Here is a 26,337-nt window from a genome sequence, read left to right as displayed (position 1 = left end):
AGCTTTTAATAAAAAGGCTGTGATAATTCAGGATATGCATAAAAGCAATGACTATATGATGAAGTTGTCTTTGTTACTATTACTGTAGTACTGGTGTTTTATTTTTATATTTCAGAAAAAAAAGTGTATTAATCCCACTGAAAGTTCCATATATTACCATCTTCATTATATATTAATAGTGAAAGATTAATATAAAATAACTTTAAAAGATGCATATGCACCACATTGCTAGATTCCTAAATATGTAGTAACCTTTGTTTTTCTACACTGGGAAATACCTTCATCAGATTACAAAGATTAAAAATTTATTCAAATCTGAATATTTTCCCAAAGAGATCTTATTTCTATATCTTATCTCCAATACCTTTATATCTTATGTTTTTTTGCAAATAGTTATTCAGAATTTATGGCACTTAGACTATTATCTTAAATGCAATTTGCTTTGTTATTACATGTGAGTTAGTTGATTGAATATTTTTATAGAGCTAGAGAAGAATGTGTATATATGTGTGTGTGCACTTGTTTAAGTGTTTATAGCAAAAGCTGGTTTCCCTCTTGTGCTTTTTCCCTTACAACCTTCCAGGCCTTAAAAATGCTCTCTAGCCATGCACTACAGCATAGAGAGGAAAGGAAATATGAGGTTTTTAAAAAAATTGGCAAGGCTAGTTTTCATAAATGAAACCCACATATTCTTTGCCATTAGGAATTTAGAAAGTATGTGTGTGGAGATTGAACTAAGAAAAAGAAAATGTAAGCATAGTATTTTTGAATACATTTGAGTCTAAATATTGAGTTGAAAATCTGTGTATAAGCCTCCAGACATCCACATATTTTAAGGACACCAGGATTGGCTTTTTCTGGGGATGTTGACAGTGCCATTAATAACATCTACAAGAAGAAAAATCTTCATCTTGCTTAACAGAGATTTTGAGCACAAGGCATGAATTTTGGCCCTTTATATCATTGTAACGGATGCTTCCTCAAAGACATTTTTATATTATAAAAAAGAGGAGGCAGACAGCATACACGTCAACTTTTGTCTTTTGTTTTTCATGTGAATCAGCCTAATCAACTAGTTATAATTGAGATAGTGTGTTGCGGGCAATTATTAAGCAGCACAGCCTTCCATCTTGCTTTCTGTGCCATTCTGGAGCAAATGCTTCTCCCTTTATTTGGGGTTTTTTTCATTTGAATGTAATTGTAGAGATAATAATAGCTTACATTATCACAAGAAGGAAGAGCTTCATGCTGCGAATGCTGGTAGCAATGAATAGATGTAATCATAGGTTTTGGACACAACCATTTCTTTAGAGAAGTTTCATTGATCTCCACTGAAGCTTGGTAAACTGCTGTTTGATGACTTGAGAATTAAATGTTTGTTGGCTGTTAGATTCACTTTATTCTGGAGACTTTGGTAATAATCTTATATTTTGTATGGCTCATAACTATAACAACTAATAGAATAATTTTAATTACTTTTCAGCAACAGGAGCAAGATCCAACTAATTTATATATTTCCAATTTGCCACTTTCAATGGATGAACAAGAGCTTGAGAACATGCTAAAACCTTTTGGACAAGTTATCTCAACAAGAATACTTCGTGATTCCAATGGCACAAGTCGTGGAGTTGGCTTTGCAAGGTAGATTGTCATTCATGTAATTTTTTGAAATTGTGTTTCTTCTGGAGCCTTCAGTGCTCTCTGAACTTTGGCTTGTTTGCTCACAGATGTCTCGCTACCCAACTAGGCAACATCAGTGGCCCTATTGATGTTTCTTAGTTGGATAATGAGACATCTGTGAGCAAACAACCAGCCTAACCTACCTACATATATTCTCCTCTGTTGGATTGAACACTCGAGTTACATCACATTTCTTCAGTTAAGGGTCAAAGAGATGCTGAGCTGGAAAAATCTGTCTGCCTTTGCTAAAAAAATGAATTTGATTCAAAGATGATCATTTGAACAAACCACTGGCTCAAAAAATAGTCAACCATCTGAAAAGTAAGGGATGAGATATTTATATGAAGTAATATCTGTTGATTGAATAATTTACTATTTGTACCTAAATAAAATGAGTCTTGGCTCCTAGGAAGTAAAGTTTCCGCTCATTTTTATTTGCTATTGTGAGGTTCAATTTAACTTTCATTGCTGTTGCAATTGAGAGGCAGGCAATCACTTAGATAAGAGCAATTTAGATTGCTGTCAGACAAGTATCTAATTGACAGGCAGTTCCATTTACGTGCTTTTGTTAGTGAATATTATAGTTGGTTAAATGGCTTTTTATGTAGAAAAAAACTCTGAAGTATTACAGATATTTGACTTTGAACAAGCAGAACAGAAACGTATTGATGCTTTTGGTGTTGGAGAAGTGTCTTAAGAATACCATAGATAACCAAAAGAACAAGTAAATGGATCCTAGAACAAATCAATGTACATTCTCATCTCGCCTTTTCTCAGCTATTCCTGGAAGGTTTCATTCAGCAACTTTTGAAGAATCATAAATATCTCACATTTGCCATAGTATGTAAGGCTGCTTTTAAAATGTCTGGTAGAACAAATCAATCCAGAGTTCTCACACAAGGCACAAATGAGCAGGCTCAGCTGGTCATTTTTTAAATACATTTCTTTTTATCCAGCCATTGTTGTTTTGGACACATTATGTGAAGATCCAATTCCCTTAAAAGTCCATAATCATGGGGATGGGTATATAATTAGGACTTCTGAAAGGCCCAAATGGGAATACAGTATGTTTAAATATAATCATTTGAAGTTGATCTTTGTGCCTCAAGAAAGAGTTCTGAATCGATGTGTCTTAATAGCAATATTAAGGCGGCATACAAATCTAATAAATTGAATTGAATTGAATAGCAATAGCACTTAGATCTGTATACCGCTTCACGGTGTTTTACAGCCCTTTCACAGTTTACAAAGTCAGCATATTGCCCCTCACAATCTGGGCCCTCAGTTTTCTGACCTCAGAAGAATGGAAGGCTGAGTCAACCTTGAGCCTGGTGAGATTTGAATTGCCAAATTGCAGGCAGACAGCAGAAGTAGTTTGCACTACTGCATTCTAACCACTGTGCCACCACAGCTCTTAATGATCCATTTGTTTGTTTTTTAGAATCATAGAAAACTGATGGCAAGAAAAGACCCAGTGGTCCATCAAACCTGCCCTTTGAGTGCTTATTGCTTATGTTTTATTTTTAATTAATTGATTTTGATTATTACAAATTATATTTATTTATGTTTGTTGGATACAGACATGAGTTTATCCTAAGCATCTTTAAACTCAGTTACTGATGATTGACCCACTCATTCTGCTGGAAATTGGTTCCAAGCTTCCCCTAGTCTTTCTGTGAAGTAATAACTTTCTATAATTTCTTTTAAAATTTCCCGATTCAAAGTTATGTCCCTGATTTTTGCTTAATACAGTGGAACCTCAAGATACGAACTTAATTGGTTCCAGGGAAAGGTTCGTAACACGAAAGGTTCGTAAGACGAAACATTGTTTCCCATAGGAAACAATGTAAAGTCAATTAATCCGTGCAACAAAAAAAAAACAACCGCAAAAAAACGCTGCCGCCCGGCTGTCACCTTTAAAAACAGCCCGGCGGCTTCCCTCTCTCTCTCTCTCCTTCCTCCCTCCTCCTCCTCTTCCTCCTCCTCCCGTATTCCACCTCCCTCCCAGCCCGCTAGGCAGGCCAGTGGTCCCCGTCACGGCGGCCCGATTGAGGGGCCGGCGGTCTCCGCCAGGGAGAGCTTCCTGGCTTTCGTTCTTGTTGGATTCGCGCGTTTTCATGCCCAGGAAGCTCTCCGAAGTGAGGAGAACCGCCGCTGTCGCCGCTCGGCCGCGCCTCCTCGCCCGCCGCCCGCCCGCCTGCCCAGGATGCAGACCTGCTGCCTCGCCCTGCGCCTGCTGCCGGCCCGATCCTGCGTCTATTGCTTCTGGGCTGGTTCCATTCTGTTCCCTACCGGCCCGATTGAGGGGCCGGCGGGAGGAAAGCGAATGCCTCTCTTCGTTGCGCTGCCTGGCTGGCAGCGGAAGATGTAAACGAGCCCACGGGGCCGGTCTCCGTGGCCGACAGGGAACGGAGCCTTCCATGGCGGCTGCCTGCTGGGCTGGTAAGAGGGGGAGCCGAGCCCAGCCCCGTGAGCTCGGTTACATCTTCCGCTGCCAGCCAGGCCATGCTGGTGGAAGCGCAACAAAGAAAGGCACAATCTTTGGGGTTTTCGCTGGGGGGGGAGGAAGTTAGGAAGGTCCTACCTCTCCCCCCAGCGAAAACCCCAAAGATTGTTTGCTGCCATACGATTTAGCAGCAAAGTGACGTGGATGGATGGAAAGCTGAAACAGCCCGGTTTCAGCTTTCCATCCCTTCACGTCACTTCGCCGCTAAATCGTGTGGCAGCAAACAATCTTTGGGGTTTTCGCTGGGGGGGGGGAGGAAGTTAGGAAGGTCCTACTTCTCCCCCCAGCGAAAACCCCAAAGATTGTTTGCTGCCATACGATTTAGCAGCAAAGTGACGTGGATGGATGGAAAGCTGAAACAGCCCGGTTTCAGCTTTCCATCCCTTCACGTCACTTCGCCGCTAAATCGTGTGGCAGCAAACAATCTTTGGGGTTTTCGCTGGGGGGGGGGAGGAAGTTAGGAAGGTCCTACTTCTCCCCCCAGCGAAAACCCCAAAGATTGTTTGCTGCCATACGATTTAGCAGCAAAGTGACGTGGATGGATGGAAAGCTGAAACAGCCCGGTTTCAGCTTTCCATCCCTTCACGTCACTTCGCCGCTAAATCGTGTGGCAGCAAACAATCTTTGGGGTTTTCGCTGGGGGGGGGAGGAAGTTAGGAAGGTCCTACTTCTCCCCCCAGCGAAAACCCCAAAGATTGTTTGCTGCCATACGATTTAGCAGCAAAGTGACGTGGATGGATGGAAAGCTGAAACAGCCCGGTTTCAGCTTTCCATCCCTTCACGTCACTTCGCCGCTAAATCGTGTGGCAGCAAACAATCTTTGGGGTTTTCGCTGGGGGGGGAGGAGGAAGTTAGGAAGGTCCTACTTCTCCCCCCAGCGAAAACCCCAAAGATTGTTTGCTGCCATACGATTTAGCGGCGAAGTGACGTGGATGGATGGAAAGCTGAAACAGGCGAAAGGCGAGGAAGCCTATTGTAGCAGCTGCCACAGCGGAGACATTTGGGGTTTTGGCTGGGGAGGGAGGGGAAGGCAGGAGGTCCGGCCCTTCATTTGCCCTCCCAGCAAAAGGCAAAGCCGCGCAGCTCCGCATCGCCGAAGGAGGCTTAACCCCACCACTCTGTCCCACCCCTCGGCCGTATCCGGCATAACTTCCTCCTGCCTATCCCCGCTCTTCTGCCGGCCACGGCCGAGGGGTGGGACAGAGGGGTGGGGTTAAGCCTCCTTCGGCGATGCGGAGCTGTGCGGCTTTGTCTTTTGCTGGGAGGGCAAATGAAGGGCCGGACCTCCTGCCTTCCCCTCCCCCCCCCCAGCCAAAACCCCAAATGTCTCCGCTGTGGCAGCTGCTACAATAGGCTTCCTCGCCTTTCGCCCGTGCCTGGCGGGAGCTGAAGAGTGCTTTGCCCAGTGCAAAGTTGACAGCAAGCAGCTCCGCAGTCCCGAAAGGAGGCTTAACCCCACCCCTCTGTCCCACCCCTCGCCCGTGGCCGGCAGAAGAGCGGGGATAGGCAGGAGGAAGTTATGCCGGATACGGGCGAGGGGTGGGACAGAGGGGCGGGGTTAAGCCTCCTTTGGGGACTGCGGAGCTGCTTGCTGTCAACTTTGCACTGGGCAAAGCACTCTTCACCTCCCGCCAGGCACGGGCGAGGGCGTGGAAGCTTATTGTAGCTCGCCCATGGCCGGCAGAAGATCGCTCTTGCCCGGCTTCCCCGCGAGGCATCAGGTCAGCATTCTGGGCGGGCGGGCGGCGGACGAGGAGGGGGAAAGCCTCCTGCAGCAGCTGCCACAGCCGCCGGCTTCCCCGCCGCCCGCCCCACAGAATGCTGACCTGATGCCTCGCGCGGAAGCCGGGCAAGAGCGATCTTCTGCCGGCCATGGGCGAGCGGCAGGGAGTCGGGGCTGCTGGCAAGCGCCCCAGCCTGGCTGTGACCTTTTAAAACAGCCGGGGGGCTTCCCAGGAGCCTCCGGAAGCCAAACGCCAAACCCGAACTTCCGCGTTCGGCGTTGGGAGGCTCCTGAGAAGCCGCCCGGCTGTTTTAAAAGGTGACCGCCGGGCTGGGGGGCTTCCCAGCACCCCCCCGAACCCCGAACCTGGAAGTTCGGCAAAAGTTCGGGATTCGGGAGGTTGCTGGGAAGCCCCCCAGCCCGGCGGTCACCTTTTAAAACAGCCCGGGGGCTTCCCAGGAGCCTCCCAATGCCGAACCCGGAAGTTCGGGTTTGGCGTTCGTAACTTGAAAAAAGTTCGTAAGAAGAGGCAAATTTTTTCTGAACCCCGGGTTCGTATCACGAATTGTTCGTAAGACGAGGGGTTCGTATCTTGAGGTACCACTGTATTGAAAATACTGCCTTCAAGAACCTTATTCACACCTTTAATATATTTCACTCTGTCTCCAGGTTCTATATATTCAGATCCTCCAGTGTCTCCTGAGTCTGCGGAGAGGGGCAGCATACAAATCTAATTAATTAAATAAATAAAAATAAATAAATAAATAAATGTTTTGTCCCTCAGATTTTGCACTATTTTTATTGCCTATCTCTGATTATCAATATATTTTTTTGAAGTCAGGTCTCCAGAAGTGGCACAGTATTCTAAATGGGGTCTGACTAAAGCCCTATATAGCGGGATTAGGATCCCATTTTTCCTGCTGGTGATCCCTCTAGTGCAGGGCGGTCAAACTCCCGGTCTGCAGGCTGGATGTGTCATGTGTCGGCCACGCCCATGCCCGGTTTAGCAAAGGGGGGAAAGGTCCGGATACATCACATGACTCCGCCATGATGACATGAGTTTGACACCCCTGCTCTAGTGATTTTGGACTATTCATAATATTCTTGGCCATCTACTCCAATGCCGACATACAAAAGTGTGATAAAAAATAATAATCTTTTGCAACTTTAAGATTGGGACAGTCTGTTTCGTGGTGATGCAGTGTTAGGATACAGTATTGCAGGCTAACACTGCCCACAGTCAGGAGTTAGGTCCTGAGAGGGCTTGAGGTTGACTCAGCCTTTCATACTTCCAAAATTGAAAAAATGAGGATTCAGATAGTTGGGGGCAATGTGCTTAATTCTGTAAAACTGCTTAGAGAGGGCTGTAAAGCACTGTGAAGTGGTATATAAGTCTAAGTGCTATTTGTCACGCTGAATATTGCCAGCCTCAGAGACATTTAGTAATTAAAGTGTTAACATGTGTGCCTTGTCATTAATCTCCTCCTATATTTTATGTAATATCCGGCCTTGTCATTTCCGTCTTCTTGATCCGTTGTTCTTCTCTGCCTTAAGACTCCATGATGTAAGGTTTTGTTCTTTTGTCTACTCAGACAATGTTTATTTTTACTTTCATAATAAAAGAAATCTTGTTTTTTGAATAACATGCTTGGAGCTCTAAATTCCATCGTATCCACTGTCTAAAGTTCAAACGGACCTTTATAATCCGTGACACTATTGCTATTCATACACCCATAAATATAAATGCTCTACAGACTTGTAATAGGAGGAGCTAGCCCATTGGACATAGCCTGGCAGAATAGGGGAAATTAAACCAAATGAAGTGTTCTTCATTAAAGGAAACCCTTCCTTGAACTGGGCAAAAAGGAAAGTAAAGCTGAGGCATCTAGTTGCATGTAGTTGTAAAAACCTAGGCGGCTGATTAAAACTGAATCCTTCCAGTGCTATATATTAACTACGCCAAGTGTCAGGAAACTAGGTTAGGCGCTGTGAAAATGCAGAGCCTTGGGTTTCTGCATTCCCTCATTCACTTCCAGTTTGTCAGAAAATTAAAGGCAGCTCAAGGGAGGAAATGTCAGTATTTACAGGGAAAAGAAAGCACAGAAATGTTACACCTGGCCAGTTGCGCTAAACTTCTGCCTGAATCAAATCAACAATTTCATCAGACCATTGTAACCATGTAGTAAAAGAACTGAAACTATTGTTTGTTTGTTTATAACATATAGTATTGGCCACCCATCTTACCACCGAGGCAGAGTTGTATTAATGTCCATTAGTAATACACTCTCTCTATTTTTTTTTTTAATAGGATGGAATCAACAGAGAAATGTGAGGCAGTGATTGCACATTTCAATGGGAAATTTATCAAAACCCCACCAGGAGTTTCTGGTAAGTGGTGTGCATGTGTGTATTTGTTTTATACGTGCACATGTTTGTTCAGTCCTTGAGAAATGCACAGTTAATGAGTCTTAGAACTAGAGCAGGGGTCTCCAAACTTGGCAACTTTAAAACCCACCTCTGTCGTCAGGCATGGGGGAATTGAGATATTCCCTTCCCCCTAGGCTTATAAAATTTATGCTTGGTATGTCTGTATGTATGATTGGTTTCTTAAATTAGGTTTTTTAAATTTAACTTAAACTTAAATATTAGATTTGTTTATATTGTCTTATTATTGTTGTTAGCTGCCCCAAGTCTACGGAGAGGGGCAGGATACAAATCTAATAAATAAATAAGTAAGTAAGTAAGTAAGTAAGTAAGTAAGTAAGTAAGTAAGAAAGAAAGAAAGAAAGAAAGAAAGAAAGAAAGAAAGAAAGAAAGAAAGAAAGAAAGAAAGAAAGAAAGAAAGAAAGAGAAAGAAAGAAAGACTTGTGGACTTCAACTCCCAGAATTCTCTATGCTGGCTGGAGAATTCTGGGAGTTGAAGTCCACAAGTCTTAAAGTTGCCAAGTTTGAAGACCTCTGAACTAGAGTATAAAAAGTGGAGGCTGAACACAAATGTGGGTGTTGTATCATCTTTTTAAAAAAAGCAAACCACTCCTGTTCCCTTTGCTGCGCTAAGCAGACCATGGGTGAAAGATGGAAGGGAGGGAGGGAGGAGAGTGCCTTCCGTTCCCACCCTCCTGAAAGTCCCTCCCTTATTATCTTAATTAACATGAGAAGATTGCTAGCCCCAGGCCAATTCAAGCCAATCCCTTTTGAACATGTAAACAGTCCATTCTTCTCTCAGCAGACAGTCATGTGGACAGACGCGACTTGTGAATTAGGCTATTGTCAGTGTCGCTGGCCATTCTTCTGTAGCACTTTCCTTGTACACTGAGTAATCTTTTGTGGAAATTTTGACATGGTTGCAGAAACTCTGAAAAGGTTGCTGTATGTGGACAGGGAGATTACGGATACAGTTGCCTCTGGCTTTAAACTATTCAGTACCGCAAGCATTATTTATTCCACTTACTATAACCAAAAGGAGACCAGACAGGAAGACTAATATCATGATAATATTCTAGCACTAAGGCATACGTTACAGTACTTCAAATCCCTGCAGCTGTAGTAAATAATTCTGGAAAGTGTGTGCAGGAAGAGGAAGGATCAAATGAGTCTTCAGTTTTTAATTAGCTCACTTCTTCACATAGATTTCTTTGCTTGCTAGCATTGAATGTGACTCTTCATATGAAATTTCGATACCTATATATACAATTATTTGAAGCTGGCTGTGTGTTTTTTCTTTCATTGATTTTTATTGTTGCTGCTGTTGTTCATACCACAGTACTTTGTATGTTACTTTTGCAAAAGTGTAGGGGGGGGTCATAAGAGGTGCTGTTAATAAAAATTAATGTATTCATTGATTGCTGTTAAAATCCCAACCAATTTTGTGATAGACAGCTCTCAACTTACGATAGCTCCTAATACTGCCAGAAGTGAACACCCTTTTATTGTCAACATCTGCCGGAATAGAGTAACATATTTCTCTATAGGATTAAAAAAATTAAAATAATGAACCAGAAGTAGAGAGCAGGGTAAGAAGAGCACTTACTACATCCTCCAACCAATCAATCAACCAACAAGAAAGCTTTTTTTAACTCAATCAGGAAGAAAGCCTTTCTTCTACTTTCCAGTGATATTACAATGATATGACTTTGAGAAGAGCAGGCTGAACAGCAGAATTTAGATTATGAAAGAATTGGAAGTAAATGTGATTCATCCCATAATTGTTATATGTCCAAACCATACCATCAGTTTTGTAAAATTTCTTAACAAATATATGTCTTTTCCCCATGTTCTTACCAGTGTTTGTTGCTTCGCTCATTGATATTCTCTGAAAAGTCAGTCACTTTTGAGGGGCCCCATGCTGACCAGAAGGACATAGCTTTGTGGGAAAAGTAAATAAAATTAAGACAAACTCTTCTAATTGCTAAGGAATTTGCGATGGTCCCTTTGGCTGCTATCCTTTGTAATTCTCTCCTTAGCTGCCTGGAGAGCTATGAGTTGATTAAAGTTATGAGGCATTAACAGTTGGGTTTCTGAAATTCATTACACGCTTCTAATGATTAACTCCCACTCTTCCATAATATTGAGGTTGAGAACAGATACTATTGCACCTTGAAATAAAAACAAACTTAAATAGCTTGGTCATTGTCTCTGACGATACTATTGCACCTTGAAATAAAAACAAACTTAAATAGCTTGGTCATTGTCTCTGATAGAATAAGCTGGATTTCATATTTAATGTTGAAAACAGTATTTGCTAATGCATGAAGAGTAAGTAGACTTTGAGTTTAATGCAAGGAAGAATTTATAATATGACAATCACCTAATAAGGTTTTAATATGTTTGCTTTATCCTTAAAAATAACGGATTAAGTACTTGCCACCTTTTATCTTTATTGTTTATGTTTTATTGATTTTATTATATTTTTGTATTGTGAGTCTTCCAGAGTCATTAAAAGTTGGGGAGCATACATGTTTAATAAATTATCATTGATCACACAATCAGCCAGATGTTTAAGATTAGATTTGGCACTTTTGTCTAGTCTTTTCCAAGGACTTGGATAGGCATATGTTGTTGTTTAATAATATTAATGGTATCGTCGCAGGATGTAAGCTGCTCCAACTAAAGCTATACTGTATTTTGCAATTGAGTGGTGGTGATTTTGTCAATGTTGATGGTGTTCAGGTAGTGCTCCAGATACTTTGAGATTGCACCCAAGGCGTTTAATTATTAGTAGTACAAACTTTGCTTTCTTTTGCCACAGTTACTCTGTTTATATTGGAGCTCTTTATATTTTCTGATTTTTCTCCAGTTCTTTCTCTTCTACTCTGCTGCTTAAAGATATTGCAGTGTACACTATAGTACCCATACCTTTTTATTTTCTTTTTCAGCAATTGTTAAATTATTGTGTGTTAGCAACAGTGTGAAGTCACAGCTGCCCAATCTTTAACTGGCATTGTTGTTGGCAATGAGTTCTACCAAGAATCTAGATTTCCGTAATGTATCAGAGTAGTATATGTGTGAATCTAAGCAGAGGTTGGTTTTACCATTGACAGATGAAAATTTTGTCAGTGTACAGATTTTCTAAGTGTCATCTGATATTTTTTTTTTGGTATGGCACTTGGTGTGCCAAAAAACACTGATATACTATAATCTTTCAGCTTCAATTTTAAAATATTGATATTTTGTGAACCTCTTCAATTCCTATTCTTCTATTTTACTATCCCCTTGTATTACTGCATCAATTATCTGCACTTTATTCTTTTCAACATATACCGATTTGGTATATGATTATTATGGCCTGTCGCACAGTCAACCAGATGTTCAAATGGGATTTTTGTCCACCAATTGAATTCTTCCCAAGGACCTGGATTAGACAGATGTAGAAGTTTGATGGTGTTAGAGGTATGTTTGCAAGATTTAAGCTGTTCTGAGTAAAGCTGCTTTTTGCAGTTCTCTGATGGTGACTTTGTCAATGCCAATGGTGTTCAAGTGGTATTCCAGTTGTTTTGGGATTGCACCCAAGATACCTTTGACTATTGGTACTAACTTTACTTTCTTACTTTCTTTTGCTACAACTGTTCTATTCCTATTTGCGAGCCATTGCATTTTGTTATCTTCTCCAGTTCTTTCTCTTTTATTCTGCTGTCTCCAGATATTGCCACATCTATTATCCAGACTTCATTTTCACCTTTTGTATTTGTTTGTTTGTTTGTTTGTTTATTTATTATTTGATTTATTTGATTTGATTTAAAGGCCGCCCTTCTTGCGGACTCAGGGCGGCTTACACGGTAAAAATAAACACAATTAAAAATAATACAATTAAAACATTAAAAATATATAAAACCCAATCTTAAAACAAAGAACCATACCTCTTTCATACAAATGGTCAGAGCGAAGCTACAGTTGGCATAGATGTGTTTTTAACACCTTTCGAAAGGCAAGGAGAGAGAGAGTGGGTTTTTAAGCAAGGAGAGAGTTTTTATCAACAATTGTTAAGTCTGGGGGTATTACTGTATGTGGAAGTCTAAAGTCCCTTACCTTCTTCATTTTCTATTACTTTATCTCTTTTATGGTCTCAGCAGTTCTTGTTTACAGGCAAATGATATTTCTTGCAGATCTTCCAATGTACCATTGTTACTTCTTTGTTGTGCCATTGTTTGTAGTCAATTTCTACAATCTCTTGCAGCAGCTAACGAGGTGGTCCACTGTTTCTTAAGTTCTTTGCAGAGACAGCACTTGCTATCTGTTGCTGTCTTCTCAATTCTGGCTTTTTAGGCATTTGTTCTTAAGGCTTGGTTTTGTGCAGCCAGAATTAGCCCCTCTGTCTCTTTCCTGCTCTTAGCTATTTCCCTGCTATTCTTTAAATGTACTGGCCATGTAATGCTTTGTCTTCACATGTCTACTTTCTGTTCTTCATTTGGTCATTCTTGTAGGCATGTTTGGCCTCTCCAGTACTCAGCAGGCCTTCCTGGTATACCAGGTTCAGTGCATCTTCTTCCTTATGCTTAATATACACTGTTCAAAAAAAATAAAGGGAACACTCAAATAACACATCCTAGATCTGAATGAATGAAATATTCCCATTGAATACTGTGTTCTGTACAAAGTAGAATGTGCACAACAGCATGTGAAAATGATTGTCAATCAATGTTGCTTCCTAAGTGAACAGTTTGATTTCACAGAAGTTTGATTTACTTGGAGTTATATTGTGTTGTTTAAGTGTTCCCTTTATTTTTTTTGAGCAGTGTATTTTTCTCGCACTTTTTTCTTCTTCAATTGTCTGATGTACTTGCAAGATTCCACTCACATCTGTTTTCCTTGGTAAATAGAGTTTGTGGATTCATTGTCATTATTTTTCTAGTCCTTTAATTCTGCTTGAGTCTAATCTACCATTCCAGCTGCGCATCTAATGATTCGAATTGGCCAAGTGTTAATTGTTTTGATGGTATTTCCCCCACTGAGTTTGGACTTCTAGTTCTTCTTCACTCTCCTAATATTTCTAAACATTTTCTTGATTTTGTTGGGCTTGATGTCAACCTGAAGGATGCCCAAGTATTTATAGTGATCATCTTCATCTAGACTCCTCATGTTATTTATATAGGACATTTTGATTCCTTTGGCTTTTCCTATTTGATGGTAAGCAGGGCACATTTGTCCTGTCCAAACTATTGCAATATCTTAACTGCACATGTTGAGCAGCAATTCCATTTCAGATGATGAATTTCCATACAGCTTCAAGTTGTCCATGTAAAGGGTGTGGGATATTGTTGTTGTTGTTGTTGTTATTATTATGATTATTAGTTCCGGTCACAATTCAAAGTGTTGGGTCATGACCTTTAAAGCCCTACATGGCATTGGACCAGATTACCTCCGGAACCGCCTGCTACTGCACGAATCCCAACGACTGGTTAGGTCCCACAGAGTTGGCCTTCTCCGGGTCCCGTCGACTAAACAATGTTGTTTGGCAGGCCCCAGGGGAAGAGCCTTCTCTGTGGCGGCCCCGGCCCTCTGGAACCAACTCCCCCCGGAGATTAGAAAAATATTATTAATAGTAATAATTCAATTAGGTATCAAACCTACGTATTCGTTTAATGCCTAGCTGACTGGCATATGATGCAATCAACTCTCTAGAACTAGACGAAAGACTTTTGTCTCTTTTTCGTGTGTCTCTTCTAATAGCATCAAATTCCTTGTTGTGTGTATGTCCGCATAGTTTCTGACTAATGGACTGAATTTGAACTGTTTGAAGTTGATATGTCTGTTTTGAGCTGGAACAGTTGTTTTGTGTTCAAAGCAGTGGTTTTGCTCTTTAAATGGAATATTTTGGGGCATTTTGGAATGACTGTGAAATAGATTCTTTCAAATAGTTATTTCGAACTCAAAACACAGCTGTTTGAGTTCAAAATGGTTTACATTCGGAACGTCTTATACATTGCCACTTATGACCTGTCTTGTATATCTCCTGATGTTTGGCTGATTTCTTTTAAAATTCAGATTTGCCCCTTGGCATAGTGAAAGGGGCAAGGTTTGCTTCGCTTCATTCCAGCTTCAGAAGAGGCAGTATTTACAGCCTAATTTCTGTGTCGGGTAAAAAAGATAAAATAAATCTGCCAAAAAGCAAACCCTGCTAATGGAGGATTGTTGGCTAAATCAGAAACCTTGGTTTGGATGAAAAAAAGTCTGCAAGAACAGAGAAGTCAGGACATGTTACTGAACAGATTTGGATGGAAAATCTGAAAAGGCCATGCTGTCATATCCTTCTAAGCTGAAAAAAACATCTGCAATCAAATGCAGAGTGGCCAGATAGGTTGACAGGAGAAAAAGCTGGGACTCTCGGATAGCAAGATGTTCAGGAAACGCTGAACAAACATTTCTCAGAAAAGGCCAGTCTCTCTGTCTCTCTCTCTCTCTGTCTGTCTCTCTCCTCTCTCTCTCTCTCTCTGTCTCTCTCCTCTCTGTCTCTCTCTCCTCTCTCTGTCTCCTCCTCTCCTCTCTCTGTCTCTCTATCTCTGTCTGTCTCTGTCTCTCTCTCTCTCTCTCTCTCTCTCTCTCTCCCTCCCTCTCTCCCCCCTCTATTGAATTTTGTAAGAAGCATTTACAGTGGTACCTCGAGATACGAGTTTAATTCGTTCCGGACCTGGGCTCTTAAGTCGAGCAGCTCTTATCTCGAACGACTTTTCCCCATAGGAATTAATGTAAATAATTTTAATTGGTTCCAGCCCTCAAAAAACTCACAAAGTTAGTCTAAATTATGCAGAAAGACATGTTTTTAATGAAGAAATGTACATGTACATATAAATGAATAATGAAGTTTCTTTCACTTAACTTGTAAACTTTCTTAAACTTTTAAATTTACATATGTTCAACTTCTCTGCCACCCAATCCTGTAGGACAGAGGTCCCCAACCCTTTTTGCACCAGGGACCGGCTTTAAGTGATCAAGAGAGGAATGGGTGAATGAATGGATGGAGGGTGGGAAGGAAGGAAGGAAAGAGGGAAGGGACAGGAACAGAGGAAGGAAGCAAGGAAACTTATGAAAGGGGAGAGTAAGAGAGGAATGAGTGAAGGGAGGGAGGGAGGGAAGAAGGTGGGAAGGAGAAAGAAAAGAAGAAATAGAGGAAGGGAAGGTAAAAGAGAGAAAGAAAAAGAGCAAGAAAGAAAGCTGCAAGCACCCCCCCGAGCCCCCCAGGCCGGCTGCAACCTTTTAAAACACGCGCGCCGCTTCGCAGCTGTCTCCTGAAGCCGAACGCGGAAGTTAGCGTTTGGCTTCAGGAGACAGCTCCTTGGCGCTTGTATCTCGAATTTGGGCTTGTAAGTAGAACAAAAATATCTCTCCCCTCCCAGCTCTTATCTCGAGTTGCTCTTAAGTAGAGCAGCTCTTATGTCGGGGTTCCACTGTATTTAGAAATGCTTTTTATACTACAGTGTGCAAATGAAGTACTTGGAAGCTTTGGTCATCTGTCCCATTCACAAAAAAAGCTACAACTGTAGAAGTTCCTAAAAAGAATCTGATACTCTAGGCTAGTACAGACATAGAATAAAAACAGAAAATCATACTATAAACATTTCTAAAATCACCTTATAGAATAAGGAGCCTCTAAAGTAAAAGATCCCTGACAGCCTACAGTATTAGGACTACAGTGATCCCTCGATTATCGCGAGGGTTCCGTTCCAAGACCCCTCGCGATAATTGATTTTTCGCGATATAGTGGTCCGGAAGTAAAAACACCATCTGCGCATGCGCACCCTTTTTTCCATGGCCGCGCATGCGCAGATGGTGTTTTTACTTCCGCACCTGGGAAGACCCAGGGAAGGTTCCTTCGGCCGCCCAGCAGCTGATCTGCTCGGCAGCGCCGCAGCAGCGAGGAGCCGAAGATCGGGGTTTCCCCACCGTCCACGCAAAGGGGAAACCCCGATCTTCGGCTCCTCGCTGCTGCCCGCCCGCCGCTCGCCCGCCACCTGCCGCTCGAGAGCAAGAGGGGGAGAGATAGAGAAAGAGAGAGAAGGAAAGAAAGAGATGAGAGAGGGAGGAAGAGTGTGAGAGAGGAAGAAGCAAGATAGAGAGAGAGAGAGAGAAAGAAAGATGAGAAAGGAAGAGAGTGACGTCATCGTGTGGGAAAATATTTTTAATTAATATTTTTTGAAAAATTGCGATATAGCGTTTCGCGAAGATCGAGATCGCGAAGATCGAGGGATCACTGTATTCAGAAAGAACCAAGGAAGCATTAAAGCCCATTCAATTCTTGCTGTATAGATGTAAGACTAAGTTGGTAGTGTTAGCGGGAATATGTATGAAGGTATAGTAGCTGCAGAATTATGCTGTAAGAACCATTGTTGGAAACAAGAAAAAAAAACTTAGAGAAATGAGGAAATCAAGACTTAATATGTATGAAATCGATATTCAGATAAAGACTAAAGGAACAAGCCAGCCCAGTTTTGCCCTTGCCTCTCCATTTTCTAGTGATCCACTGTATTGAAAAAACCACTGAAAGGAATTGCCATCAGTGATTGGCAGTAATGTCTGTTCAGGGTCCTCCCACAGGCATCTAGGCCTAAGGCTTCCTCTCTAGGCATCCCACTTGCCAGTACTCTATAATGTGCAATCTAAAAGGAAGCACTTACTTGCATGGTGTTAATTGTGTGGTGGAGAGTATGCAAATAATGGTTGGGGCTTGCTACCCAAATGAGTTACTTCAGCACCAAAACAAGGCAAAAATGTTCCTGAATGTGGAGAAAAGGGAAGGAATATTATTGAGGCAAGTGCTGCTCTCATTCCTGTTTTTTAAATAAATTGGAGTCCTGGTATGTGAGCCCAGTTTCCTAAGCTTACTTAAAAAGAATTCCAGTCAGAGGAACGTAGGCGTAAATAGGCTGTGGTTGAGATCCTATTACATGTTTTGTTTCTGAACAAATCAGACAATGGAGTAGAACTCAAGAAATCTTGCACTAACCAGAGAAGGGAGAGTTTGGTGAAGGGATATAAAACAGATTGTAAACTGTTGGGACTTAGAGTCATATAATCCAATAGCCAAGAATAGGACAGAAATTTGTATAATCTCTTTCCAGAATTTTTGGTACTCAGTTCTCCATATGCAAGGTTAGGTGAGATTTATGTCCTTACAGCAAGGAGGGAAGAACGGTGGCTATACTAGCAATAGCATTCAGGCTTACATATCACCCCACAACTCTTTACAGCACACTCTGGGTGGTTTACAATGTAAGCATTATTTTGTATATTGCCCCCAATAATCTTGAGTCCTTGTTTTACCAACCTCGGAGGGATGGAAGACTGACTCAACCTTGAGCCCTATCAGGATCGAACTGCAGCTGTGAGCAGAGTTTGCCTCCCATGCTGCACTTTAGCGCATGATGAGGATGATGGAGAGAAAAACAGAAGAGGACGAATAGGAAGAAGAAGATTTACATCCTGTTTTTTCTCGTCCATTCCTGAGACATTTCATCCAGCAACATCTGGAGAATGATAAACACTCCAAATTTGCTGTAATATGCAAGACTGCTTTTAAAATGATTTTTTAAAAAAGACAAATAAGTCCAGTTTGATCTACTCAGTTTTGTCTAGAGCAGTGGTTCTCAACCTGGGGGTCAGGACCCCTTTGGGGGTCGAATGACTGTTTCACAGGGGTCACATAAGATTATGGGAAAAGACAAATTTCCCGTGGTGTTAGGAACTAAAGCTTCTATTTTGGCGCCTTGGAACATATTTTTACAATCCGACCAATCAGGCGTTTACAGAGGGGGTGTCCCTCTGACCTTCCTGCCAATTGGCTTAAAGCTCTGTTAGGAGAATTGGCATTAGATTTATGGTTGGGGGTCACAACAACATGAGGAACTGTATTAAGGGGTCGTGGCATTAGAAAGGTTGAGAACCACTGGTCTAGAGCCAGTTTCTTATAGTGAGAAGGAAGGCTAGCGTTATGCCTCTAGGGGCCTCTCCCATTCCCAAAGGACACCGTGCTTTGCTTAACAACCTGCTTGTTTATTTAAAAGTTCATTGGGGAGAGTAGGGATGGGGGTGTGTCCATATGGGCACATATTTGGCGGGACCCAGGAGAAGAGCCTTCTCTGTGGCGGTCCCGACCCTCTGTAACCAGCTCCCCCCAGATATCAGAGTTGCCCCCACCCTCCTTGCCTTTCGCAAGCTCCTTAAAACCCACCTCTGTCATCAGGCATGGGGGAATTGAAATTTTTTCCCTTCCCCCTAGGCTTATAGAATTTATACATGGTATGCTTGTTTGTATGATTGGTCTCTTAAATTGGGGGTTTTTAGATTACTTTTTAATATTAGATTTGTTTGTTTTCTTTATTGTCGTTAGCCGCCCCGAGTCTTCGGAGAGGGGCGGCATACAAATCAGATAGATAGATAGATAGATAGATAGATAGATAGATAGATAGATAGATAGATAGATAGATAGATAGATAGATAGATAGATAGATAGATAGATAGATAGATAGATAAAGGACTACCTTAAACAACATACTATGGTTTAATAATGTACAGTTGAAAATCTCAGGAGGAGGAATACATTCTTTTTCTGGTTAGGCTACTAAACATCTGAACATGTTAAAAGTGGTTAGAAATCACTCATTATCATGATAAATAATTTTCAATCTAATTTTGTATGCTGAAATTGTATTTCTTGCTGAATTATCTTTCTGCTAAAAAGTCCCTGCATGTTTTAGTGGAAATGAGGGTTAAATGGTATTAGTAAGGAAACTGGCTGAGAACATACTTCTAAATATCTAGCCCAAGTAATGTAATCTGAGAGTAATTCCGTTTAATCCCTGTTTGTATATTCTATAAAAACAACAAACCGATTTTCCTGAAAACTGATAAATTACTAGAACTCACAGATACAGTAATGGAGAAATCTCAAACAACAAAACAATTGTTCGGAACAATTTTAGCATTGTTCACTGTAGAAATGTATAGTAAAGAAATAATTCCCTCTACAACATGTCCTATCATTATACATAGCATTCAATTCAAAGCACCACGTGAAATGCAAATTATTGCATTGTTAATGCAAAATGGGAGCTGGAGTTGTTGGGATGATCAGACATCCCAGAATTTTCAAGCTTATATTTTATATCATTCCTATTATATTTCAAGACAGGGTTTATATAGTCTATGGGATGTTGTTTGCTGAAAATCAGCGAAGCAGGAAAATTATTATTAGCTAAAAGTATTAACAACCGACTTTTATGGTAATGCTTCTATGGAGTCAGTAAGTGTATTACAAGGAAAGGGAGGAACAGCTGTGTTTTAGTCAAAATAGTTCTGTTCAGTCAGCCATTCTATGATAAAGTCTGGGGGGGGGGGAAATGGAGCCACTAAAAGCCCACGTAAAAGTCAACAGGAAGAAAGCTAATTGCATCTCCTGGGGGAAAGAAATTCCATATACAGTATATAGTGTCACTGCCAAAAAGGACTTTTTTTTTTTTGGTATCTGCCAGCTTCCACCCATCATGTTTGTAGCTGATACATTCCTCTTAATGTGAACTTTACAGTTTGAATTACATTTGCAGACTATTTTCAGGTATTCATTCATCATTCTATCTCCCCATACAAAAGTACTTAAAAATTAAAGCATTATCAAGATACAGTCTTTCAGAGCTTAAAGCAATCTTCCCCCACTCACTAGATTTTTTATAATAGAATTTCTTAGAATCCCTAGACATTGACCATGTTTATGAAGTTAGATAAAAACTTCAGTTTATACTAAACATGTTACATATTACAATCAAAACATAGAATATCAGAGTCGGAAGGGCCTTGGGTGATCTTCTAATCCAGGGGTCCCCAACCACCGGGCCGCAGACCAGTACCGGGCCGCGGGGCATGTTGCACCGGTCCGTGGAGTCAGCAGCTGCCGGCCCTCATGCCGCCACCCCCTCCTTCCAGTGCTTCGCCTCCCGCTGGGCAAGAAGCCTCGGGAGGCAGGTTCTGCCGGCCACAGGACGATGGATGGGACAGAGGGGCAGGAAGGACCGACAGGCTCAAGCCTCTTTTGGCTTCTGCCGCGGGGCGCTTTTGCGTTTTTGGCTGGGGGGAGGCAGGAGGGCCAGCCTGACCCCCTCTCTCCAGCGCTTAGCTCCCGCTGGGCAAGAGGGCTTGGGAGGCAGGTTCTGCCAGCCACAGGACGATGGTGGGAAAGAGGGGCGGGGAGGACCAGCACCCCCATGCTTAATCCCGCCCCCAACCACGCCCCTTTCCGCCCCCACTGGGCCATAGAAAAAGTGTCTTGCTGAAACTGGTCCCTGGTGGAAAAAACGTTGGGGACCACTGTTCTAATCCAACCCTCTACTCCTACCCTATACCATTTCAGAAAGTGGATGTCCAGGTTCTTTTTAAAAGACTCCAGCGATGGAACACCCACAATTTCTAAATGCAAGATGTTCCACTTGCTAATTGGAAGGAATTATCAGGAAATTCTACCTTAGTTATAGGTTGGATCCCTCTTTTATTAGTTTCCATCCGTTGTTGTCTTTGTAATTCTGATTTAAAGAACAGGGATGGATGGATGGATGGACGGACGGATGGATGGATTTGCGCTCAAACCATATAGGTGTGAATGTATTTTATCTCAGAAAATTCTTTTTCAGCAGGAATCGTAACTACTGGAACACTGCATAGGTGGGAATTTTTGAGTACAGCTGAATCCCCTTGAGGTTGTTTGAGCTGTTAGAAAACACAAATAGAAACGATCTGCAGAACTTTGATTACACTATAGCATGTTCACAGTTAATTCGGCAAGATTCTCATCCAAAACAGCAATTAGGTGTCATAGAAGTGCTTCATAATGTCACCATTTTAATTTCAGGTATACAATCAGCAGTGGGCTACAAACCAGAATGCTAAATTGCACTCTCCCCCCGCGGCTCGTAAGTTCTTGCGGGGCCAGCGTAATTTTGCTGCTGCACACGTAGAAGCAGCAAAATCGCACACGGAACCGCAGGTGCGCCTGTGTTTCGGTATGTGCAGAAGCAAAAAAACATCACCGAAACACGGGCGCACCTGCAGCTCCGTGCGCGATTTTGCTGTCTCCACAGGTGCAGCAGCAAAATTATGCTGGCCCCCGCAAGAACTTACAAGCCATGACCGTGAGCGCAATTTAGTGTTCCGGCTCGTAGCCCACCACTGTATACAATCCAACAGAACACCTATGTAAATGTTGTTGTTGTTATTATTGTTAATTAGATTTATATGCCGCTCCTCTCCGAGGACGTCTTCAGTAAGCTATATCTTATTGACACTTTTTTCAAAAGAAAAGGGAAGGGGGTTTCCGCCAAATAACAATAAAGTATGGGGTGTGGGGAATTTATTAAGAGGAATGTAATGAAGGAAGGTACTGTTGGATAGTGGAGAATGTGTCAGGATGGGGTTAATTAAAGTCCGTTGAACCTTAAATCATCCTGGAGGTGATGGATTGAGAGCACAGACATTTGTTCTTAAAGCAAGATTTCTTTTTATTATAAAATTACAAAATTAAATATGTCACGAGGGACAAAGGAAAAATACATCTTCACATTATGGCTGCTAAGACAGGAAAGAATTAGCAAATATGGAGAAAAGGATAAAGACGGATGTGAGGTATAATGACCTGGCAGGATTTTACATCATAATGGGAGGATCTAATAAAACACGCACACAGTTAACTATTTAATTACTGAATGACTCTGAATGTCTCTGGGGCTGTCAATATTCAGCGTGACAGAATGCAGGGTTACTGCCAGTCAAGAAAAAAAAAGGCTGCTGTCAGGAAGAGGGCTCTTATTCTGCCTGTCCCTTGTTGCGTTGAGTCTCTCTCTACATACACAGTCTCCTTGTGTGGACACTGAATGTGTGAGCATTTAAAGCTGCAGTGCATCCTCCCTCCATTAACATTCTCCATACAGATGAGGATGATGAAAAATTAAATACAGGTAGTTCTTGACTTAGTGATTGTTCAAAGTTACAGTGGCACTGAAAAAAGGTGGCATGACTTTTTTTTTCACATTGCAGCATCCCCATGGGTCACATGATCAAAATTCAGGCGCTCGGCAACTGGCATGTATTTATAATGATTGCAGTGTCCCGTGATGTGAGCTTTTGTACAAGCAGTTGTTGGGGAAGCTGGATTTGCTTAATGTGACCATGTAACAACTGCAGCGATTTGCTTAACAGTGGTGGCAAAAAAAGTCCTAAAATAGGGCACCGCTCACTTAATAACTGACTTGCTTAGCAGCAGAAATGTTTGGCTCATTTGTGGATATAAATCGGATACTACCTGTACCTTAACTGGTGCAGAATCCCTACGAACAGGGAAGCTGTATAATGTGTCATCTGTATTTAAAGGGGAATGAAAGGAGCATGTTGACTAAGCAGGACTAGAATTTATAAACATGCATTCTTTGAATTAAGAACTGCTGAATTCACTAGGATGTAATGCAAGTTTGCATAATAATGTATTTCCATTTGCTAGATAGCTGCTCACTTCCATTTTGAAGCCTCTTTTAGTTCCTTTTAAGTTTTACGTTTTCTTCTTTATCATTAAATCAGCCAAACATTCACTCAGCTCAGTTCTTCTTCACCTCTCTCTAGCACAAAAGCAATCCATAATCTATCCATTCAATCAATCAATCCAATCATTTATTTATTTATTTATTTATTATTTAGATTTGTATGCCGCCCCTCTCCGCAGACTCGGGGCGGCTCACAACAAGATACAACAATTCATGACAAATCCAAATAAATTTAAAATATTTAAAAAGGTTTAAAAAGAACCCCATTTACTAGCAAACACACACACAAACATACCATGCATAAATTGTACATGCCCGGGGGAGGTGTTTCAGTTCCCCCATGCCTGACGGCAAAGGTGGGTTTTAAGGAGTTTACGGAAGGCAGGGAGAGTAGGGGCAGTTCTAATCTCTGAGGGGAGTTGGTTCAAGAGAGTCGGGGCCGCCACAGAGAAGGCTCTTCCCCTGGGGCCCGCCAACCGACATTGTTTAGTTGACGGGACCCGGAGAAGGCCCACTCTGTGGGACCTAATCGGTCGCTGGTATTCGTGCGGCAGAAGGCGGTCTCGGAGATATTCTGGTCCAGTGCCATGAAGGGCTTTAAAGGTCATGGCCATTCCAGCTATGGTGACAAGAGTTGTTCCATCATCTGTTGGCCAAAAGGCTGGTACTGGCTCTCTGGGGGGGTTTGCAAGCGCCCACTGTGTTCGCTTAACACTTGGCCACAAAAGAGGCCAAAAAAATATTACTTTTTTGGTAGTGCCTCAATTTAATAATCCCAGGATCAGTTAAGGTCATATGTCAAGGACTACCTATTACTCTATATTTGTGTTACTGACTTGGCTGGATGTAAAGATAATAGTCCTATTAATTCAGTAATCTGCACAAATTTATGTATACTAAGTTGCTGATCTAGATAATTAAGCTAAATAAAATGGCAGTAAGAACTTTTCAAATGGTGGGAAGAATATACAGTGTATCATTTTGTAATCCCAGAGACTAGTACATTAAATTAATCCTAAAGGATTTTGTTTAGCTCCTACAGAACCTTTGTTGTGCAAGTTTGCGGATGGAGGACAAAAAAAGAGACAGAATCAAAACAAATATATACAAAATGGAAGAGCATGGCACAGAGAAGGCGAGGTGAGACTTGTAAGTTCTCATTTCAACCTTTTAATGTTTATGTGTGTGTAGATTAAGAAAGTAATGCAATAGTACCTTGTTTTGTCATTCCTTTGTATTGTGCAATAGGGTTTAACAATTCTGTTCTATTTGCCTTCTTGATAATATAAACATTGAAGTTAAAATCATACGTATGCAATCCCTTTTTAGGAATGTTTTATTTTATTTTTTAATTTTGAAAACTGTCTACCGCTTTGTGACTAAGAGTCGAATCAATAAGAACAATAAACAAAAATTGCACGTCAGCAAAGGGAGGAAACGGCAATCAAATACCTTTTAATCGAATCAAACTGTAACCTAATCACAACACTGGAGCAGAATAGCCTCCAAGTCAGATCAGAAAAGCAAAGGGCATTGACACACACATCCAAAGTTTCATAAACGTTTGAAGGATCTAAGTATTTTAGTGAGTTGTGCCTCTCAAGGGAAGGAGCTCAAACTATTGAAAATACCCTCTTTCCTAGCACACATGTGGAGCCCATATTGTGTGGTTTAACAGCTCAGCTACATTCTGGCACATGGTTATGTGAGCACATTTCTATCATGAGTCGGCATATCCTGAAAAGTTCGGTAAATAACAGTATATATATAATAGCTGAGATTTGCATTGGGCTTTCAAAGCATGTTTGTGACAAGTCGGGGCAGTGCAATGCTGCATTGCAAATTCTCTCATTGGGGGATATGCGGCTGCGTGCCAAAGCTAAACTAATGTGAAAATATGTTTTGATTGGAACTCTGTGTTTCAGTGAATAAGTACTGGAACTCCTAAATAGTTTACTTTTTGTAAATCAATTATGGTTAAAAAAGAACCCCCACATTTCTTGAAATACTCTGCTTTGCTGTCATTGTATCGTTTTTTGTTAATTCAAACAGATAGGCTTCTGTTAATGTTTCGATTGGGTTACTAATCCTTGCTTATTGATGATTAATTGCTCCTTTTCTTAAAGGCTGGGATGACACTCACTTACGATCCAACTACAGCTGCTTTACAAAACGGGTATGTAAATTAAGCACTTAAATAAATGCAGTTGGTTTTCCTGTCTCTTTTAAAAAGTTAGTAATAAAGATATATGTATTTTCTAGATTTTACCCCTCACCATACAGTATTGCAACAAACAGAATGATCACTCAAACATCTATCACGCCATATATAGCTTCTCCAGTGTCTACATACCAGGTGTGTATTTCAAGTTTAGCATAATTAACAGTAGAATTGTGTTTTCGTTGTAAGTGGCTCATCTGTATCACACACATTGAGAAGCCTTACTAAATCTGGGCATATCTAGATGAGGAGCACATTGATCAGATGTCTAGAAATTAAGGATTATCCATCTGGAAGGCAACAGGTTGAGGAAAACTGGTGTAGAACACCAAAGGTAATGCAGAACTACATTAAATAGCTTTAGTGTAAACTCTACAAAAATTTCTGAGTAAACTGCTCCCGGTTTCCTGTTGTATAGAAATTTATAGATACAGCAGGGGGGGCATAAAAGCGTCTGTCACTTAAAAGAATTGCTAAAATAAGGATAATGCATTGTGTTTGAGGGAACCTTGAAAACTTCAGATTGTCTATCACAGTGACTTTCAACCTTTTTTGAGCCGCGGCACATTTTTTACATTTACGAAACCCTGGGGCACATTGAGCGGGGAGGGGGCGCTAAAAAAAGTTTGGACAAAAAAATTATCTCTTCCTCCCTTTCGCATTATTTCTCTCTCCCTCCCTCTTTCTCTCCCTCTTTCTTTCTCTCTCCATCCCTCTTTTTTGCTCTTCCTTCCTTCCTCTCTTTTTTGCTCTCTCTCTCCCTCCTTACCTCCCTCTATGTCTTTCTCTCTCTCTCCTTCCCTCCCTCTCTTTCTCTCTCTTGCTTTCTTTCTCTCTCTTGCTCTCTCTTGCTTTCTTTCTCTTGTTCTCTTTCTCTCTCTTGCTTTCTTTCTCTCTCTCTTGTTCTCTTTCTCTCTTGCTTGCTTTCTCTCTCTTCCTTTCTTTCTCTCTCTGAGCTTCGCGGCACACCTGACCATGTCTCGCAGCACAGTAGTGTGCCACGGCACACTGGTTGAAAAACACTGGTCTATCAGATTTGCCGAAAGAGAACAGGCCTGCCCCCCAAAAGCTGGCTTACTCACTACAAGAATAATCTCCCTAAAATTGTATGTTAGTACATTTTATAGGAAAAGTCCCTGGAGGGTTTATAGATTATTTTGCAAGCCTTCAAGTAGATTTCCTGTTTACTTCCTTTCTA

The 26,337-nt window shown here is 41.4% G+C and overlaps 1 protein-coding gene across 9 annotated transcripts in view; it reads left to right on the top strand.

Annotated features, from left to right (window-relative positions):
- Window positions 1-26,337, top strand: part of RBMS1 (RNA binding motif single stranded interacting protein 1) — a 200,793-nt gene that overhangs the window by 159,350 nt on the left and 15,106 nt on the right. For 5 of the 9 annotated variants that reach the window (XM_070731623.1, XM_070731621.1, XM_070731625.1 and 2 more), the window contains exons 5-9: window positions 1,484-1,641; window positions 8,218-8,297; window positions 23,952-24,058; window positions 25,045-25,094; window positions 25,181-25,274. In XM_070731623.1, the coding sequence (XP_070587724.1) occupies window positions 1,484-1,641; window positions 8,218-8,297; window positions 23,952-24,058; window positions 25,045-25,094; window positions 25,181-25,274 (489 nt within the window). Of the gene's footprint in view, window positions 1-1,483; window positions 1,642-8,217; window positions 8,298-23,951; window positions 24,068-25,044; window positions 25,095-25,180; window positions 25,275-26,337 lie in introns of all 9 variants that reach the window. The other 4 variants (XM_070731622.1, XM_070731624.1, XM_070731626.1 and 1 more) reach the window with 1 other exon arrangement.

Source organism: Erythrolamprus reginae, chromosome 1 (assembly GCF_031021105.1).
Source record: "Erythrolamprus reginae isolate rEryReg1 chromosome 1, rEryReg1.hap1, whole genome shotgun sequence".
Classification (NCBI taxonomy): domain Eukaryota; kingdom Metazoa; phylum Chordata; class Lepidosauria; order Squamata; family Dipsadidae; genus Erythrolamprus; species Erythrolamprus reginae.
The sequence above is the reverse complement of the archived record's forward strand: the minus strand, read 5'-3'. Positions and strand labels throughout refer to the sequence as shown.